We start from the raw sequence: 20,605 nt of genomic DNA, 5'->3' as shown, positions 1-20,605 counted from the left end.
TTTCCTTAGCACTGAAACTTAGTAGACAAAGCTAGTTTCTTGCCTAAGGCTAATGTTGGGGATCTTCAGAGCTTTGTTTGCTGGATCCCAAGCTTTCACATCTTCGTAGGCAGACAGGACAGATTATCTGCTCACTACATTATTAAATTGTTTAGTAACTTAAAATGTTGTTCCCTTTGTTGAATTTACCAGGAGTGCCACCAAAGCTGCATAAGAAGCTGCTAGTAGCAGACGTAGTTGACAAGAGACAATTTGACAAAGAGTAAATTATGGGAAATGAGTGATGACTAATGTGTACAGAGCTTCTTTTAGGAGTAATAGTCAATCCAGTGAATTTTTACAACTTCCTACACTGGTAATTCTTACATTCTTGCATAATTCTCCATCTTAAATTTTTGCCCCTTGTTTCATGTAGCTAATTAAGTAGATTTATTTTGCTTCTTAGAAACTTACTGAGAATTCTTAAGACAGATAAGCTCAGTTTTACAGAGCTTTCTTCTAAACTGTCCCATCACAATTAAATCTGTTATTAATAACTAGTAATACTGTGCTGTTTAAGTCTCACCTCTCTTCATTCCATAGCTAGTCATAGAGGAACTTGAAGCATGCTAGACAAAAGTTTACTGATGACTATTTCAATCTGATAGACCCTTCCACAGAATCTTCAGACAGGCCGTAGAAATGAAGAAAAGATGATAGAACTATGTGATTAGCCTCTGAACATTTAAGGGAGGTTATAATAGCTGTCTCTTATCAGTTGAGATTTTCAGAAAGTACTCTTCTTTTAACTTAATAGTTTATTTAGTCGCACCATTAAGCCTGTGAGTATAATGTAAATGAAAAATTTTATCTCAAAAAAATAGTTCATCAGATAGAAAGGCCACAGTCCAGCAAGAAAATAGGGTCTATATACTTCCTGTCAACTTGTTGGACAAATATTTACAACAAAGTTTATTTTGTTTGAAATTTTATCTCCAATATATGAGGGAAAATGTATTTATCTTCCATTGTACTGCAAATGATACCGTTTCTTCTTTTTTTAGTTGAATAATACTCCATTGTATAGATCTACCACATTTTCTTTATCCATCCATCTGATCAAAAATTATTCTTGAGGCAAGTTTAAGTTGCCCTGAAAGTCATACCATGGAACCTGGGTTAGCACTCAAAACAAGTATCTGACTCACAAAAGCTTTGAAAAGTATCTTTATTAAGGATCTCTTGGACACCAAGGAAGTATTTCCCTACTCTTTCCCACTTTTCCCAGTTGTTATCCTTCCCTCACAGGTGACAAATGTAGTAACGCAGCTTACGTTTATTATTTTGAGCAAGACAAATTTACCATATGCTTTATCAATTTACCTTATACCCAGATTTCCACTCCTAGACACAGGAGCTGCTGCTCAGTCTTCTAGAAGACTCATTTTACAGTCATTAGCTTGGCCATTCTTTGTCAGGTACTGAAATATCTTGCTTCTTCCTCTGCAACCCAGTTCATTACCCAGCTCTACCAAATTAAAGGATCTGCTGCTCTCCTAAGAAGGTGAAGGAGGTAGAATCATAAATACCTGTCTAATAGTGTGTGCGCCTCTATATCTCACTCCTGTTTTACCCATAATAAAAGACACGGACAAAACTCAGTACATTTTTTCTTTATTACAGCTCAGTTCCCAGGAACAAAAACCCATTCCAAGAGGTAAGTTCCATAGAAAACATCTCTGTTCCCACAAAAAATAAAAAGGTGACCAAGCAGTCTTCAAGGATATCTTTGTCCTGAATATGGCTTTCTTAGGATTATAGTATGGCAGTCCTGATCAATCCAATTCTGTATACCAAAGATCTTTTCTTAAAGCTGTTTTTACTTATATTTTAAGCTTAAAAATACCTGACAAAAAAGTAAATAATTCACAGAAAAGGAAGCCTTTTAGATTGTAGTGAATTTTATATGTGTGGAATTTTTTTCTAAAATTGAATTCCAGACATTTGTGAAGAGATCATGACTGTTTTCATTTGAAATACAAAGAAAGCTCTCAGAAAGAATACAGTAAATAAAATGTTGGAAATTACATAAATGCTAGGTTTTCTCACTTTCCAGCCTACAATAAATAACCTGAAACTCAAAAATATCCTTTGGAGATAGCTTTTTAGATTTTTTTTTAGCAGTTTTAATTAAAGAATGCAGTTATTTCACTCTAACTTGTTTTTGAAAAATCCCTACATCTTTTTAACGCTCAGTAGAAGTTAGAAACATTTAATACTTGTAGTAGCATCAGGTGCTTAAAATGTGCATTTGGGCTAGCTTGCACAGGAGCATTTCAGAAAGTTCATGGAAAAATGCAAAGTATACTGATGTAAAAATTTTTGATATCCTTGTCTAGATCGGGATTTCAAAATTTTTTTTCATCAAATGCATGTTTTTTCTTTTTACTCTTCCACAAAGTTTTTTGCCTCATTTGAAGAAGAGGTTCCAGGTTAACAATCACATTGCTTGTAAGTTAAAACACTGTTTGAACCATTTCTGTGAATTTACTTTTCTTCTGTTTTCATTTTTAGGCAATAGTTTTTGTGGTGGGAGGTGGCAACTACATTGAATATCAAAATCTTGTTGACTACATAAAGGTACATTGTGGCCTTTTTATTCTACTGTTTGATGGCTTCGCAGTTCTATATTTTTTTGGAGTAGCATTCTCTGATGGCTTTCCTGATGCTTACATAACTCCTTTTCTAAGAGGGTGGTTTTAAAATCCTGCATATACAGAAAAATTCCCATATGGTCATTGCTTTCCTATTCCTATCACATTCATTTCTGGCCCAAAATCACACTTGACTGGAAAAAAAAAAGGTATCTTCTAGATATGCACGTTGCAGCCATCTATCTTAATACAACTTAGAGACCACAAGTAAGCTCCTCTTCCAAAAAGTCTCCTTTGGTGAAATGATTTACAGAACATATCTATCTGAATAAGACAGTTTAGTCCCATCATATATATATGTAAATCAGCAGTATACTTCAAACAGGAGTTAGAGTTAGCAAGTTAGAAGTAGAATGCTATTCAAAGCTGACAGAGGCAGAAGTAACAGAAAACTAAGCAAAAAGATTTAAAGGAAGAGGCATGATTTGAAGAACAAAACCACTGTTTAAGGCACAGGGTCAAAGTGGGCATTGTGAAGCAGGAGGTTAGGTTGCTGCCTCTCCTACCAGTGCCTGGTTCTAGTCCTGCCTTCCCTTCCAAGTCAGCTTCCTGCTGATGTGCAGTCTGGAAGGCAGCAGGTGATGGCTCAAGTACTTACATCCCTGCCAACCCCCTGGGAGACCAGGATGAGGTCCAGCTGTGGCTGTTGGAGATAGTAAGAGAATAAACCAGTGGATAAAAGATCAGTCTCTCTCCCAGCCCCCCACACACACTTGCAAAAGGTAATAGCAGAATCAGCTGTTACTAGAATGCTATTTTGTAATATTCATTTATTCACTTTATGTAAGGATATAAAAAATTATTTAACATTAAGGTCAAGGATAGGGCACACAGGGGCAGAGCTCACAGAACAATACTTTGTCTTTGGACTATGCACAATACCTTGGTGTTAGAGTAACCCCAGTATTATATAAAAAAGGTTTTTATACCCCTTTGGTCTTATAACCAAAATTAGCCTGCATGACCAAACTCAATAGCAAAAAGCAAGAAAATGGGACAGAAACTAGGTGCAGGCCATCTCATTAAACAATGCTGACAAGCTAGTGCACATTGCCGCCTGGTCTGCTGGACCCTAGCACAGAGCTGTATTCATCATTCACGTTTAGCCAAGGATTGGCAACATCAGTGGCTCCAAGTGTCTCCAGTAGTCAACAGGCTTGCAATAGACATTTACACTCTTACATCCCATATACCCCTGCCTTGGTTACGCTTTTTCAGTCACCTGTCATCGTTCTTTTGGCATCTTTTCAACACTTATACAACAGAAAAACAAAGAAACACCAGAGTACTAATTTGTAGTGGCTGAAGTATAAATTTAAAGAAACATTGTGGTTTACCAGATAGTCCAATGAAGGTTTTCTTAACCATGCACAAGCTTGACAGCTCCTCTTTTTACCGAAGTTGAATTTTGTAGAATATGTTAATAATTCCCAACTGAGTTGATTTATTAACTAAATCTAGTTCTTTCTTTGATCAACCACCTTTCATTGGAAGAATAGCTGTAGAGGTTTTACTATATCCACATCCATATTGTCACAGAATTTGTTCAAATTAATCTTACTATTGATATCAGTGTTACACCATACAGCAGTTACATTATGATTTAGATTAAGATCATTACCAAAATGTTTTTTTATATATAAACCAAGTCAATTCTTACTCATACACCAACTGTAATTAATCTGGGGAAAATTATATTCTCCATTTGAAGAACCACAGGTGGTTTTCCAAAGTAGCTGCACACTTTACATCCCCACCAGCAGTTTAGAAGGGTTCTGTTTTCTCCACATCATTAACAAGACTTGTTGTTACCCAGCTTTTTTATTCTAACCATTCTGGTAGGTGTGAAGTACTATTTCATGGCACTTTTTCCGTTTTCCTGATGACTTATGATGGTGAGCATTTCATGTGTATATTGGCCATTTGTAGTTCCTCTTTGGAAAAATGTCTGCTCAGATTCTTTGTCCATGTATAGTTGGGCTGATTCACCTTTTCATTATTGAGTTGTGAGAGCTCTTTATGTAATTGACAAATCCTATATCAGATACACGATTTATAGATGTTTCCTCCTGTTGTCTGGGTTGTCTTTTCATTTTTTAGCACCAAAGTTTATTTTTGTTAGGAAGAAAACAGACTTGACACCAGAAAACAACTGTACTTCACTAAGAATTTTATAGTTTTTGCTTTTACATTTAGGTCTTATCCACTTCAATTTTTCATACCCTATGAAGTAATGCCCACTTCATCCTTTTGCATGTGGCCATCTAGTTGTTCCAGCAGCAGTTGATGAAAAAATTGTTTCCCCACTGAATGGTCTTGGCAGCCCTGTTGAAAATCAGTTGACTACACATGTATGGGTTTGTTTCTGAACGTTAAACCCTATTCCATTGATCGGCAGATCTGCCCTTGTGCCAGACTGCAGCGTGTTGATTACTGCTGCTTTGTAATAAATTTAGAAATCACGACACATCCCGCCTACTTTATTCTTTTTCAAGACTATTTTGACTTTTCTGGATCCTTTGTAGAAGTTGACACCGATTCTAAAATTCATACAAAGTTACGAAGATCTAAGTTGGTATTCTTACAGAATTTGCATGCAATCTTTGGTTTCATTTGGATAATGTTGTCATCTGAACAGTGTTAAATCTTTTGATTCATATGCACATGGAATATTTTTCATACATATCTTTCAACAATATTTTGCTCACAGTATTCATAAAATTCTTAATTTTTATGCTGTTGTAAAAGGGATTTTTAACTTTATTTTGGGTTGCTCATTGCAAGTGTATGGAAATCCAATTGATCTTTAAATGTTGATCTTACATTCTACAACTTTGCTGAGCTTGTTTTTAAGTGGGTTTTTGGAATATTCCACATATCAGATTATGATACTTTCAAACAAAGATAGTTTTACTTCTGCCTTTCCTTTCCTAACTGCCCTGGCTAAAATTTCATTAGGTTGTTGATAGAACAGGCAAGAGGAGGTGGGACGAAGTCTTTCACTATTAAGTACGATGTTAGCTGTAGGTTTTCACAGATACCTTTAGCTACTAAAAATTTAATGGATCTAAGTCTCCATAAGGGTTTTAAAAGAAAAACTCTCTCAGGATAGTCTCATTTCCTTTGCCCTGAATAATCCTAATCTTTTTCTGCATTCAGCCCTATTCAGGAAGAACATGACAGCTTCTATCACATCATTAGAAATCCATGTCAGCACAGCCTTGCAGTAGGAAACCCAAGAGATTTGTAATACTGTAATACAAAGTTAAATAAAATGGCCCTTAATTTATACTAGTCTATAGTACAGTGAGTGCCATTGTTGTTGAAAAGACAAAATACTGTAGTAATTCTGATTTACTTAGTAATGATGTAAATCTAACTCATAATATGACTGCTATTTATTATAACACTGGTGTAACTGGTAAAATTTATCAAAATATTAACACATTAATAACCATAAGGTATTTGACGGCCAGTGATTGGTTAAAGAGCTAGATTTAGTTAATCATTAATTTTATATTGAATCAATGCATTGTTACATTTCTTGAAATTCAGTTTTGAATGGAGGGAAGAAGGAGTTGTCAAGCTTTATCATGAACAAGTTTGCATTGGAGTATTTGGTAAGCTATCTTTAAAATTACACCTACGCTTCATTGGATGGCACAAGTGATTACTATTTTGGTATTTTTCTTGTTTTTCTGTTGTACTAGAGTAAAAGATACAGAAAGAAAATGAGGAGCGATTTGATTACAAATGTGACCATAGCGGAAGGGAAGAAGGTGGACTGTCCAAGTTTAATCTCAGCTGGTCTTCTGCAACCCTATACTTATATGGGAACCAGGTGCTGACTTGGCCAAACTAGAATGAAATGTATTTAACGATGATAAATATTGGTCCTACGCTGGGGTCCCAGATATACCAGGGGGTCATTTGCATTAGCTTGCTGTTTAACAGAAAATGTGAAATGTTGATTTGCCCCTGGTTTCTGTTATATCGAAGCTGTTATGCAGCCTGATTTTTCCCATGCAATCAGAGAGGTATGAAAGACCTCTGCAGGAATAAGACTGGGAAGCCCCTTAAACCAACATACCCAGAACATATCTGGATGGGCTCACAATTGAAAATGAAGTATGTCCTGTGCTACTGACGTAGAATCTTGGGAGCTCTGCCCAGAAGTTTCAGACCCCTCGGATGAGTGGCTCTGTGCTTTCTTTCTGTGCTGTAGCCTCCACCTGTATGAACGCCTCACTTGTGTCTATTCTGTATAGGTTCAATACTTGACCCTGTGTAATTGCTATGTATATAGCATCTCATTTTGTAAAAACAGCACATTTACTGAGCTTTCAGAGAGAAGTAGCCTTCTCTTGTGCTACAGAGCTGTCATTCTTATGTTCATTAATGAATTACCAAATTACTTTGTTATGAAATTACCATTTACATTACAAAAAAAATCTCATGACTTTACCTTCAAGTTCAGCATGAAGACCTTAGCAAAATTCTCTGGTAAAAAGTTTTGACTGTTATGATTGGATTCTAACTGCCTGTAAAAATCAAGAATAAAATTCATGGAGTTACAAAGTGGAATGAGATATATTAACATATAAATACTGTTCTGACAAGTAAGGTGGAAATAAAAGTCCAGACCACCTGCTTTCAGCCTAATGAAACTTTAAGAATGTTTTCTTGGAACAGTATAGATCTTACAGTGGAGGAATGTTGATCTAATATTTTATAGATAATTGTCACTCCTGTGAAATGTGGCAGTATTCAGATCCCTTCTGTCTTTAGTGTCATGGGAAAAGGCACCAACAGGATGTTGTAACACACATAGATTGGAGAAGGAAGTTTTTTGCCCATTTCACCCACTGTATGTTTATTCGATGCAATTTTAGGGTAAACATGTATACTCCAATCCAGTACCACCACTCCAAAAATGACCTTTCACAATTTTTTTTAACTCCTAGGAAGTTAATCTCTCCTCTTGGGAATATTGAAAATATCCTTGCTTACCTGTATCTGATGTTCTGACTCTGATTTTTTCCAGGGGAAACAAGGCAAACACATTTTGTACGGCTGCAGTGAGCTTTTTAATGCTACGCAGTTCATAAAACAGGTAACGTATACCTTTTTAGTTCCTGCTAACATCCCCCAAAAAGCTTTTACTTATCTGGACCAGCTGAAACAAAAGCCACACAGTTTTATTTAAGGAATACAAACTTTATGCATTTCATAATTACAACTTTAGGAATATAGTGATTCTTCCCAGCATACCTGCCCTCCCCCTTTTCCCATTCTTCACTAAGATCTATTTTCGATTAACTTTACTTAGTACAGGCCGGCGCCGCGGCTCACTAGGCTAATCCTCCGCCTAGCGGCGCCGGCACACCGGGTTCTAGTCCCGGTCGGGGAGCCGGATTCTGTCCCGGTTGCCCCTCTTCCAGGCCAGCCCTCTGCTGTAGCCAGGGAGTGCAGTGGAGGATGGCCCAGGTGCTTGGGCCCTGCACCCCATGGGAGACCAGGAAAAGCACCTGGCTCCTGGCTCCTGCCATCGGATCAGCGCGGTGCGCCGGCCGCAGCGCGCCGGCCGCGGCGGCCATTGGAGGGTGAAGCAACGGCAAAGGAAGACCTTTCTCTCTGTCTCTCTCTCTCTCACTGTCCACTCTGCCTGTCAAAATAAAAAAAATAAAATAAAATAAAATAAAAAAAAATAAAATAACTTTACTTAGTACAGAGTTGGTCCTCTGTGTATAAAGAGTTCAACAATTTGCACAAAAATACTGTTAAAAACTTTTGCCATAGACAAAACTATATGAAAAATGACAAATCAGAAAATTTGTAAATGGGGTTAGAGCTCTCAAGATTCATTTCAGCATCTCCTAATATTCTGGCCACATTTCTGACTTTACCAAGAATATCACACATTGGGCCTGTGAAACTGAGTAACTTCCCTGCAGACTGGTCTCTGTTCAGTTGATAGAACTGCATTCACCGTACAGGCTCATGACAGAATAGCTAAGGTGTGCAGACTGTCTGTGTAGTCCTTTTAGTATTGCTGCCAGTGATGGTCTCAATAATTATATTGATCTGAGGCATCTTAAATTGTATGTAATTGGGGCTCAGTAGTCTAACCAATAATGTCCACTCACCTTTGCTTTGGCGGTCCTAAAAGTCATAACCACACTGTGTATTCATTTGCAGCATCAATGTTCCCATCATTGATTTTCATACACAAATTCCTTACCATTGCGCAGTTCTTATAATTTTAACATGCCCATTATGAAAATTTCAGTAAGAGTTCAAAAGAAATTGCAGTAAACATCTGTGTTCTCCCCCATTGGTTTACTGTTCATGCTCTGTAATCTACCTGCCTGTCAATCAGTATATTTATCACTTCAACTTATTTTATTAATTTCAAAGTAAGTTGGTACTATCAGTACATTTTTCCCCTTTAATACTTCAGTGGCAATGTCATTACCTAAAGATCTGTGGGGCCAATTTTGTGGTGCTGCAGGTTAAGCTGCCGCTTGTGGTACCAGCATCAACTTCCAGTCCAGCTCCCTGCACCTGAGAAGGCAGCAGAAGATGGCCCCATTACTTGGGTACCTGCTACCCATGTGGGAGACCCAGGTGGAATTCCTGGCTCCCGGGTTCAGCCTGGCTCAGTCCTGCTGTTGTGGCCATTTGCAGAGTGAACCAACAGATAGAAGAGCTCACTCACTCTGACACACACACTGCCTTTCAAATAAAAAAGGGGGGGGCAGGGGGAGATCAGTATCTAGCCCTCCCTTCCTTGAGAAGTAAGACTTAGAACATTAAGTGAGTACTCGTACTGAGGACAGCATTGGTGCAGCAGGGTGAGCAGCAGCCACCTGCAATGCTGGCGTTCCTCACCTGAGTACCTGCTCAGCCCGACCATTGTGGCTATTGGGGGAGTGAACCAGTAAATGGTAGATCTGCCTGTCTCTTGTTTTCAAATAAATAAAATGAATCTTTAAAAAAAGTGCTCTTTTCCTAGGTAGTCCCTGTTTAATCACTGTTTGGATATTTTCCTTCATATGATAGTTTAGAACAGGCAAAACTAACCTGAGTGGAATTTTTTTTTCTTGCTGGGTTAATAAGAATAACCTGTTTTGTCCATCTTATGAATCACATGTTGTCTGTTACTTTCCTTGCTTGTTTCTTTGTTCTTTTCTAAACCAAGCATTTAAAGCCATAAAATTAAAATTCTAACCAAATACTACTTTAGCTACATTCCACAATTTTTGACATGCTGAATTTTTTTCATTCAATGTGAAATATTTTGTATTTTACCTTGTGATTCGTTCTTTAGCCTAAGTACTATTTATCAATCTGTGGTTTGCAAGTATTCAGGGACTTTCTAAACTAGTCTCAAGAATTGCTATCTAATTTAGTTCCCTTGTGGTCATAGAACATACTCTAATTTTACTGCTTTAAAGCATATTGAATTCCCTTTATGGCCCAACATATGGTCTATCTTGCTAAATGTTTCATATTCACTTAAACAATGTGCTTGGGGCAGACATTGTGGCTCACCAGCTACTCTGCTTATGATCCAGCTTCCTGCTAATGCATCTGGGAGGTAGCAGATGGGTATTTGGGTTCTTGGATGCAGCTTGGCCCAGCCCTGGCTGTCACAGAACAGAGTGAACCAGCTGATAGATCTGTCTCCCCCTGTGTCGCTCTACCTTTCAAATAATTATTTTTTAATGTGCTTTTACAGAAGTTGAGTGTCAGGTTCTATGAAAATCAGTGTGGTCAAGGAAACCAACTGATAGCATCATTAAGATCCTCCATGTCTTTGTTGATGAGGGTGGAGAGGAGGTGTGCCTATCATCTGCTGAAAAAGGCATTAAACTTGCCAGTTGTACTTGTGCAGTTATCACTTTCTCCCTGAAGTCCTGTCAATTTCTTTTTTGAATTTTGAAGCTGTTATTAGGCGTATATTAGGGATCTTCAAACAGTACATGGAAAGAACTGTGTTTAGATTTAAAAATCTTTTGCACCAAATAAACATTTTGAATTATTCTACAAATTTTTTGATGTACCCTTGTACACATTAGTGATTATTGTGTCTTCCTGCTGAAGGGACACTTTCTTCATATGCAGTATTTTAGTAACTATTTTTGGCGAAGTCTACTTGATATGAATTTAGCACTCTAGCCTCTTCTGCTGTTTGCATATTGTAACTTTTTCTCTTTACTTTTATTCTCATTCAGCAAGTATTTATTGGGTACCTACTATCTGTCAGGCACTGTGGTATACCCTCAAGGTTTTTTTTTCAAATTTCATGTACTTCACATATGCAGATTGAGGACCATAGTGATACTTCCCACCCTACTCTCCTGTTCCTCTCTTACTCCCTCTCCGTTTTTACAATGATCTACTTTCAGTTTATACCCATAAGATTAACCCTACAGTAAGTAGAGTTCAACAAATAGAAGAAAAGTAGAGATAAGGGCTGTAAACAATCATCAAATCTCAAAATGTCAGTTTCACTCTATACCTTAGATTTGTTTACTTTCAGCATATGTGCTAAAATGTTTATCTTATAGGCAGCATATAGTTGGATTTTTTATTAACCATTCTTACAGTCTCAGCCTTTTAATGAGTATGCTCTGTTAAACTCAGTTTTATCAGTAATTACATTAAATGTTAAGTCTTCCATTTTCCTTTGAGTCCCCTATTAAGGATTCCTCTGTTCCTCCTTTCATAAATTCCTTTGGATTATTTGAGCATATTTTAGAATTCCATCACAAAATTTTTTAGCAATATCTCTGCATTAATTCAGTAGATCAAAATAAATACATATTTAGCTGTTGGTAAACTAGAGCTAATATTATGCCACTTGGGTTAAGTGTAGGAACCTTACAACCATCTCGACCTATTCTTCCAGCTATGTGTGTTATAATTGCCATAGATTTCGCATATACATGTAACTTCACAATGAGAAGTGTTATCTGCCTCAGTCAAGTATTTCGTAACACTGATTCTTTGCATTTACACAGATTAGGTATTTCAAAAGGTCGTGGGAAATGGAAATAAAGTATGTTTTAGCACCAAAGATTTTTGAAACCATGCATAGCTTTTCAAAATATGCATTTTTCAGCAACATTTTGAAAACCATCATATGCCTGGCTAATGGTGATTTCATTTTCTATTAACATTATTTTGACTTTATATTATTCTGGATAGATATTCAGTACTTTAAAGATTGTTATTCACTATATTCTGGCTTCCATTGTTTGAAATAAGTTAATAGTCATTCAAATTAACGCAACTATCTTAATGTACCATTTCTCTGCTTTCAAGCTTATGATATAGTTATAACTTTTTGTATAGTCATTTTGCTTGGGAAACACTGAGCTTACTCAGTCTATAAGTTTATACGTTTACCAGATTTACTATTTCTAAATATTTTTATTTCCAATTTTCTCTCTCCTCTTTTGGGACTCATATATATATATATATATGTGATGGTGGCCCCTTAAGATTATAATGAAGCTGAAAATCCCTATTACCTAAGGACTTCATGACTGTCATAACATCATAGCATAATACATTACCCACATGTTTGTGGTAATGCTGATGTGAATCTGTGCTGCCAGTAGCTTTAGCAGTCTTAAATACTTCGGGCAAGAGACACTGCCAGTTTTCTGTCACTGCTCTAGTTGCCTGGTGCAGCACCAACAATAGCCTGCCTGAGGCTGAGAGCCACAGAACTAGGGCTCTGCCCGGTGCTATTTCTTCCTCCCCTGAGTCGATTTTCCTACCCACTCTTCCTGTTTTCAGTTGCTTTCCACTGCCTTCACGTAGTTGACTTTTGCATTTTGTTTAAAGAGAAATTCTCATATGAAGAGCATTATTAGCAGTGAAATCACTCACTCATGACGTTCCTCTTTACATGGTTATGTCCTTTATGAAGTAAATTCCTGCCTAATGTTTACATTTCTTTGATATGACACTGGTTATTGCAATTCAGCTTTTAAATATCTACAGATGTTAGACATTTATTTGTAAACATTAAATTAAAATATTTTTCTAGAATGTGGTGAGTAAAACAAAAAGCCTAAATTTTACCATAATCAAAGTGTGACTTTTAACATATCATACAAATAGATTTGATTATATGAACTTCTTATAGCGTGTTTTCTTAAAGTTACATGTATGTTTTTTGCTTTCTTTTAGCTGTCACAACTTGGACAAAAATAACAAAAAACTTTAATCTACTTGGATAACTGTAAAAAGAAAAATCAAAAGAGCCAAATGTTTTCTTCTCTATAACAATGTCCTAGCAGTGAAACTCAGAGCTATTTGTTAATTTTTAAGAAAATTCTATAATATAATGTGTACTGATTAAAAGAATAAAGCATTTCAGAAATAAAATTCTGCCATTGTTCATTCTCATTTGTCAAACATTACAGGATAGAGAAAGTATGAGGGGTCTTCAGAAAATTTATAGGAAGTGCACTTTATGAAAATATGTAAGGATTTCATTAATTTTTGGAATAAAATATCTTAATTCCATTTTTCTGAAAACTTTCTGAAGTACTTTAGGGGTAAGAAAAGAATATAATATTAAAATAATTACTATAGCAACTAAAAGGTTATGATTGAAGTTGAGGAAAGCTTAAAGTTATAATACATATTGCTTGATTAGGTCATGACTCCTCTACATAGAAGCATTTTTTAATTGTAAAACTGCTTTCTCATAGCTTGTTCGTTTCCTATGTGTTTTCCAACGGCTGTTCTCCCTCTGTCATGTTTATATACCTTTTATCAGCTAAAATCCCTCCTTTACATAATGGTGACAGGACAGTGGTAAAATGGGAGAGGTAGTATTTAGAACATTATGGATCAGTGTCTTCTAAGTAAAACTGTGTGTTGAATTTGATTGCAAGTTTCCTGGGGAAAGAAGTAATGTAGACAAGTAAGACATCAAAGTACTAAAATTTGATCATACCAATAATTATAACCTGGAATAATTTTTGTACCAAAGTGATAAAACACCTGCCCTAGGGGTTCAAAAAGAAAAGCACTGTGGAAGTGTGTTCAAGGCAAGCACAGAATTTAAAGGCGTGTTTAACAACTTTGTCTCATTGAACACAGCAAACCTCCACTCAATTCTGGAATTCATAAGGAATTGACCAAAAAACTCAAATATTTTGTCTTAGTAATGAGGCAAAAATAGTCTTGGACTAAGCACTGTTCCAGTGCTGCCTAATGAAACTTAAGAATTCTTATCACCCACAAGAATCAAACTGCTTCCAAGTGACTTAAAAAGGTCTAAGGTAGTCAGCTTTCCATTACTGTAAAATCCTGTGAGGAGCTTCTAGGAGGGGAGGTTTAACTCAGTGCGTGGTTACAAGGTTCATAGCCCTGGGTCGGCAGCGCTATGAGCCTGGCACCTGATGGAGGCTGGCGGTGGCAGAGAACTACCTGGTGAGCCAGGAGGCATATACAGAAGCTAGCCTAACTCAGCGTAAATAATCAACCCTCCCATGAGAACTGCCTTCCAAGGGCAAACCCCAGTGGCCTAAAGACCTCAAGGAGGGCCCACCTCCCAGATGCCATAGTTAGAGGAACTCGCCCCTCTTAATCCATGAACATAAGACTTTGCAGTTCAAATATCCTGTTCAAACCATAAGAGTGTCAGACCATAGCCCCAGAGCTTAGGAATACAAAAGTACTCAACAGGCAGCACAATGAAATTTGGAAATCTAACCAAGATTTACCAAAAATATAAAACAGCAGGAAAACAACCCATCACAAGCATAAAATTACTTAAATATAACCAACTGTGTCAGGGATGCTATAAAGTTAATGAGGACATTGACGTACTTACCATTATTCCATATGTTTAAGAAACTAGGAGAAAGACTGGACTTGTTAAGTAAAAGCACAAAAGATTTAACAGAAACCCAAGTCAGACTTCTAAAGACAGAACCTCCAATATCTGTATTAGTTTCTCATTGGTGCTGTACCAAATTACCACAAGCATAAAACACCATAAATTTGTTGTCTGACAATTCTAGATGTACGAAATCTAAAATAGGTAGGTCTTGGGTCAGCACTGTGGCATAACAGGTAAAGCCGCTGCCTGCAGTGCCAGCACCCCATAAGGGTGCTGGTTCAAGTCCCGGCTGCTCCTCTTCCAATCCAGCTCTCTGCTATGGCCTAGGAAAGCAGCTGACGATGGCCCAAGTGAATGGGCCCCTGTACCCATGTGGGAGACCCAGAAGCAGCTCCTAGGTCCTGACTTCAGATTGGCCCAGCTCGGCCGTTGCAGCCATTTGGAGAGTGAACCAGTAGAAGGAAGATTTCTCTGTCTCTCTAACTTTGCCTTTCAAATAAATCTTAAAAAATAAAGTAGAATAAAATAGGTCTCATTGAGCTAAAATCAGGGAGTGGGCCAGGCTGCATTCCTTTTTGGAGGTTTGCGGGAGACCCAGAGATGTGCCTTTTCCAGCTTGAGAGGCTGCTACATTGCTTGGCTCCAGGCCCCCTTCCACGTTGTCAGCTAGCAATGGCCACTCAAGTCTCACGTCGTGTCCCTCTGACACTAATTTCTCCCCCTCCTCCCAGATATAATGGACCCTTGTGATTACACTGGCCCTTCTAGAATAATCCAGGATACTCTCTAGAATGCCTCACCCCAAACCAGAACACACTGTAAGTGCATTGAGAGCACCTACTAAAATGAACCTTACATTGACCTGTCTCAATCAATGTTCAATACACTCAACACTTTAAAATCCGTCAGTGCCACACCTGGAGCTCAGCTGTTACAGATCAGCATGCAGGAAGCTGATGAGGGAGCGCGTTTGGGATCAGTGCCTGTACAAAAGGAGGTGTCAGCAGGGGAGGGCAGCCATGCTGTCACAGGAAAGGCCCAGCCGACCCCCAGGGAGCTAGATGTCATTTCAAGTTACCCTGAAGTGGGCGTGAGGAGGCTGCTCCTTAATTCCCTTGCCAGCTGGTCCGCAGTGCAGGTGTGAGTTTGGACCAGACTCGCTGAATGTGACCCCCTGCACAGGGAAGTTTGGCCAGTACCATATAACAAAGTGCTTCTCCGGGATCCACTTCGGCTGAACCAAAGAGGGAGAGGAGGAGCACTCATGCGTGCATGGGAGGGGTGGGGTCATAGCCACCTCTCCTCTCCCTCATCTTCCCTCCAAAGCAGAGGCCACGTGGTCTGCAGCTTATGCTGAGGGCATCAGGTGAGAATGTTGGATACAGACAACAAAGCTGATTGAGGGATTAAGCTACAGAAGAGAAGACAATGTTCCTTTGTTTCCACTGTGGTGGAAATTAGACCACAAACATTTCACATTTTGCACAAAGGAGAGGGTCTCTTTTCATGTTATTTTTGCATTTAAAGCTAAGTTGTAGGGGTGTAGTAGATAAAGCCACCACCTGTAGTGCTGGCATCCCATATGGAGTTTCGGCTGCTCCACTTCCGATCCAGCTCTGCTGTGGCCTGGGAAAGCAGCGAAAGATGGCCCAAGTCCTTGGGCCCCTGCACCCACGTGGGAGACCCAGAAGCTCCTGGCTTCAGATCGGCTCTGGCTATTGTGGCCATCTGGGGAGTGAACCAGCAGATGAAAGACTGACTCTGTCTTTCTCTCTCTCTCTCTCTACCTCTCTACCTCTAACTCTTTCAAATAAATTTTTAAAAAACTAAGTTGTGAAAACAGTCTCAACAATAAATGTACAGTATTGTTTTCAATGCTGTCTTAAGTTCACATAAACACCCCATCTTATAGATATAAACAAGCCTATTGCCACAGTTCTGAAATAACCTTTCAAGGGGACCTATAAACATTCTTGGGCCTCTTAAAAAATCTCTCTGTGGGGAAACCTTGGCCCTTCTCAGACTGCCCACAGCTTAGCGCTGTCCGTCCTGGTGGCCGTTACCCAGCCTGGCCTTGCGCAGGATCCCACATCACAGAGGGTGCAGCAGCAGCCCACGGCCTGGCCCGTTCCGAAGGCAGCTGTATCCACATTGTCAGTGTGATTTTTCTCGACGGAATTGATTCCTGCCCTGAGAAAGAACAGGGCTGGACTAGGAAGGAAACAGGACGCTTTACAAAAAGTGGCACTTACCTCCTCACACCACCAGTTTTAGAGACGGAAACCAGACTTTACAGATGGAAACAAGCTCACAGAAACAAGCTCAGTGTCGCAGCCAGCACCTCGTGGAGACAGAGGGAATGCACATCCACCCGCTCCAAACCTGCCTCTTCCCACACCCAAAAATTCCCAGGCTGGGGAACAGGAGGCTGAGAGCCTTGCTCCCCATCAGCCGGGTCAGTCGGTCTCCCTGTGCTTTGTACAGAAGGTCGTATGAGCAGGGGAGTCTTGCATTCCCCTTCAGGAAGTGCAGCACACCCGAACCAGCCAGCTCAGGACGGCCAAGGAGCCAAAAGCCTGACCCACGGAGCTGCAGCTTTGAACTAGCAGCCTCAGCCCTGCAAGAAAATCTGTACTTGTTTGATATAAACACAAGGAAGGTCAACTCAGTTATCACAGATACAGCTCTACACTGAAAGGAAGAGGTAAAATTTAAAAGACAAGGAAATTCAGGTCAAAACAGCAGTTTGCCCTAAACACGAACCTTCCATTCCATTGATGACCAGATAATTTTATGCTACAAACGACAAGTCAAATCCACATCCTGGCGTGTTCAGAATACATGTACAATGTTCAGAATTACGAGCTTTCAACTCATGCCCTTAAAATTGACAATCTTTGTAATTCAAGACAAGCTGGAACAGGGTATAAAGATTTAAATTCACTTAAATGCACATAGATCATTATAACTGTGGACATGTGAAAATTTCCCCCAGTTTTAAAATTGTAAGCCTCCTAATTGCAGGGGCCGATGAGACTGTACTGAGAGCATGTGAATAAAGCAAACTGGAAACAAGATTTGTTCAAGTGACCACATCAAAGCAGACATAGATTAAGCAGAGAGATTTAGGGACTGATTGACTTCACTTGTGGAACTGTTCTGGGCTCAACAGAATAGAAGAATTTCAAAAACATATCAAAAGAGATTCCTGGATGATGACTTGTGAGTACTGGGTTTTAAATATTTGCAATGGGAACCCCAAGATGGTTCTAAATCAAGTATTAGCCCAGCCGTGCAGCTCCATAACCAAGGTGCTATGGGATCTGTTCCCTCAAGGGTCAGGTACCGGAAGCTTGGACCCCAATGTGATGAGGTTGAGTCAGAGGAACCTTTAAGAAGGAGAGCATGCTGGGATGTGTTTAGAGCTTTAAGGGAGCTTTGCTTACAGCAGTGCACTTTCACTCTTGCCGAGCAGGTTGTTACAGTCAAACCGGGAACTTCTCCATCTCTGGCTTCCTTATTCATACACCTGCTCCTTCTGCCAGTTCCCTCTCTGCTATACCCTGGTATGTTATGACACAGTCAGCGGACCTCTGACAGAAAGCCAGCACCATCTTGTTTGGGCCTCCAGCCACCAGAATCATCAGCCAAGACCTCTTCTTAGAGTTACCCAGTATCAGGTATTTTGTTATAACACAAAAAACTGTATGTGCCAAGATAGTGCAGTAATCTAAAAATCCAGAGACAACTGCACAAACCGTAGGACTCCCAAGATTACGGTAAACTGGTCGTGAGAACATAAGTTGATTTGCTTACCAGTATTTTCCCTGATTTTTTCACCTCTGTCCCATATGTCTCTGGTGGAGCCAATATCATTACTGACAACAGCAGTAATTGGTTAAGGGATAGACAGCTAACAAAACCCAGCCAATGAGATCGGAAGTTAGGCTCCTGCAGAGGTCGCTGCTTGAGAGGCACCAGAGGGCTACTCCCTCTTCTGCTGGACTTAAACTGGATGGCTTGGGGTGGGCTTTTTGAATCAATGGGTTAAGCTGCTGCTTGAGATGCCCATATCCCATATTGGAGGGCCTGGTTCAAGTTCAGCTACTCTACTTCCGATCTACCTTCCTGCTAATGTGATTCTAGGAAGCAGCAGGTAATAGCTCAAGTGGTTGAGTCCCTGCCCCCCATGTAGGAGATTCAAATTGAGTTCCAGGCTCCTGGCTTTGGCCTGGCCTAGCTGCAGCTGTTGCAGGTATTTGTGGAGTGAATCAGCAGATCCAAGAATTTTGCTCACTCTGTGTGTGTGTGTGTGACTTTGCCTTTCTACTAAATAAAAATAAATAGGCTAAAAAAAAAAAACCCTGGAGGTCCTTCAATATGAGTGTTAATATGAGGTGTTAATATCACCTCCCAAGAAGCCTGAAAAGGGAGCCCACACAGAGCCCAGAGACATCCTACTGACAACTGAACTCCTCGGCCTATCATCACTCATAACCTGAGTTTGACAGCCACAGAGCCACACAAAGCCTTGGAAGAGAGGCAAAGCCTAATGGATAATTTAAACATTCTAAGAAAGCCCAGGAAATGCAAACAAAATAGAAGAAATAATGGTCTGAGGCCTTGGGCAGGGAACACACAGGAGAGTACCTCTCAGAGAGAGGAGACAAGGTGAGCCCCCTGATTTAACCAGCTTGCTTCCCTGAGAGAAATGCTGTCTAGGCTGCAGCACAGGCAGGGCCAGCCAGAGCGGATTGGACATCCAGGGAGGTTGAGGCAGCTGCATTTCACTGAACAAGGTGCCCAAGAGAAGAGAGCTACATGAGAAGGGAGTTCTGGAGATTTGCACAAAGTCCCCCTGAGTATTCAGCTGAGTACCAATTGGTGTATGTGTGTGAGGAAACCCCAAGGCCAGGGAAAGAACCACCTCTGAGCACTGGAAGTCAACAATCCTCTGTGCTCTCATGCAGCCGGGAAGTCTCTCTCACAAGTCAGCGTGGAAAGCCTCCTGATGCACCAGGTATCAGGCACAGGATCGATACAGACCCCCTTGGTGGTGGAAGAAATCAGCCCTGGACTAAGCACCATTCTGATCCCACCTCTCAAACCTAAAAAGCAAGACCCAAAACGACCAAACTGTCTCCAAGTAACTTCACCATCCATGCCCCAGAAAGCTCAAGAATAATGCAATACAAAAATAGCTCGCACGCAATAAGATGAAGATGATAATGTCTAGAATCAAATCAAAACTTACCCAGACACTACAAGACAATAAAAGCCATAATAAAGAGAAACTGACATGAACAGGGTGAAGACATAACCTGAAGTCTCTTCTTCAATGAATTGAGCCACTAAATTCCTTTTTGGCTTTAGAGAGTTGGGGAGCATTTCCATTTGATGGGGAGGGAGGAGTGGAATTCAGGAGGTAACTGCCGAATCTGGACAAGATAACAGTCTGGCTGGTTCTGAGAAAACACCTTCTCTTTCCAGCACTGCCAATACTGACACTGGCACCCATCACACACAGATGTGGACAGAGTTGAGACACACTCACAGAATAAGAGCCAGGCATCAAAAACCCCCCTGTCTGTGAGATACCAGAATTCTCTTTGGTTTTTGTTGCATTTGATAAGTTATTTACACTAGGCCTATGACTGTTTCTGAAGATATAATTAAATTGTTTTGGAATTTTTTTATATTGTGATGTTAAGATATGTTTTGATTCTTAGTAATTTTTTTAATTATGCAGCTCATACACAAATGAATTTCTCACCATGTATAGTCTACTTCAAAAAAAAAGTTGGGTTACACAATTCTCAAGTACCCTTCTGTTACTAACATTTCAAAATCCCCACCAAACTCACAGAAAACCAATATAAACCTACATTCCAATGTACAAGTTAATCTGTACCAAGAACTAGTAATGACCAGTTGTACTCATCAGCTGATAGGAGGCAGTAAAGAAGAGGGATCTAAGATATGGACTTCTGTTATTGTCAGTAGGTGCTCTACACGTTAGTTCATCTAACGTTAATAGGTA

General features: G+C 39.5%; 1 protein-coding gene across 7 annotated transcripts in view; it reads left to right on the top strand.

Moving 5' to 3' along the window:
- Nucleotides 1–13,097, top strand: part of SCFD1 (sec1 family domain containing 1) — a 100,786-nt gene extending 87,689 nt beyond the window's left edge. For all 7 annotated transcript variants that reach the window (XR_016217419.1, XR_016217420.1, XR_016217416.1 and 4 more), the window contains 4 exons: nt 1,663–1,696; nt 2,554–2,619; nt 7,738–7,806; nt 12,900–13,097. Coding sequence is in view for 2 of the 7 variants with exons in the window: in XM_051822745.3 (XP_051678705.1) it covers nt 1,663–1,696; nt 2,554–2,619; nt 7,738–7,806; nt 12,900–12,923 (193 nt within the window). In the remaining 5 variants the exon portion in view is untranslated. The remainder of the gene's footprint in view (nt 1–1,662; nt 1,697–2,553; nt 2,620–7,737; nt 7,807–12,899) is intronic.
- The last annotated feature ends 7,508 nt before the right edge of the window (nt 13,098–20,605 follow it).

Source organism: Oryctolagus cuniculus, chromosome 12 (genome assembly GCF_051225735.1).
Source record: "Oryctolagus cuniculus isolate XC-2025 breed Fujian yellow rabbit chromosome 12, ASM5122573v1, whole genome shotgun sequence".
Lineage (NCBI taxonomy): Eukaryota > Metazoa > Chordata > Mammalia > Lagomorpha > Leporidae > Oryctolagus > Oryctolagus cuniculus.
Note: the sequence above shows the minus strand (reverse complement) of the source record. Positions and strands in the feature narration are given on the sequence as shown.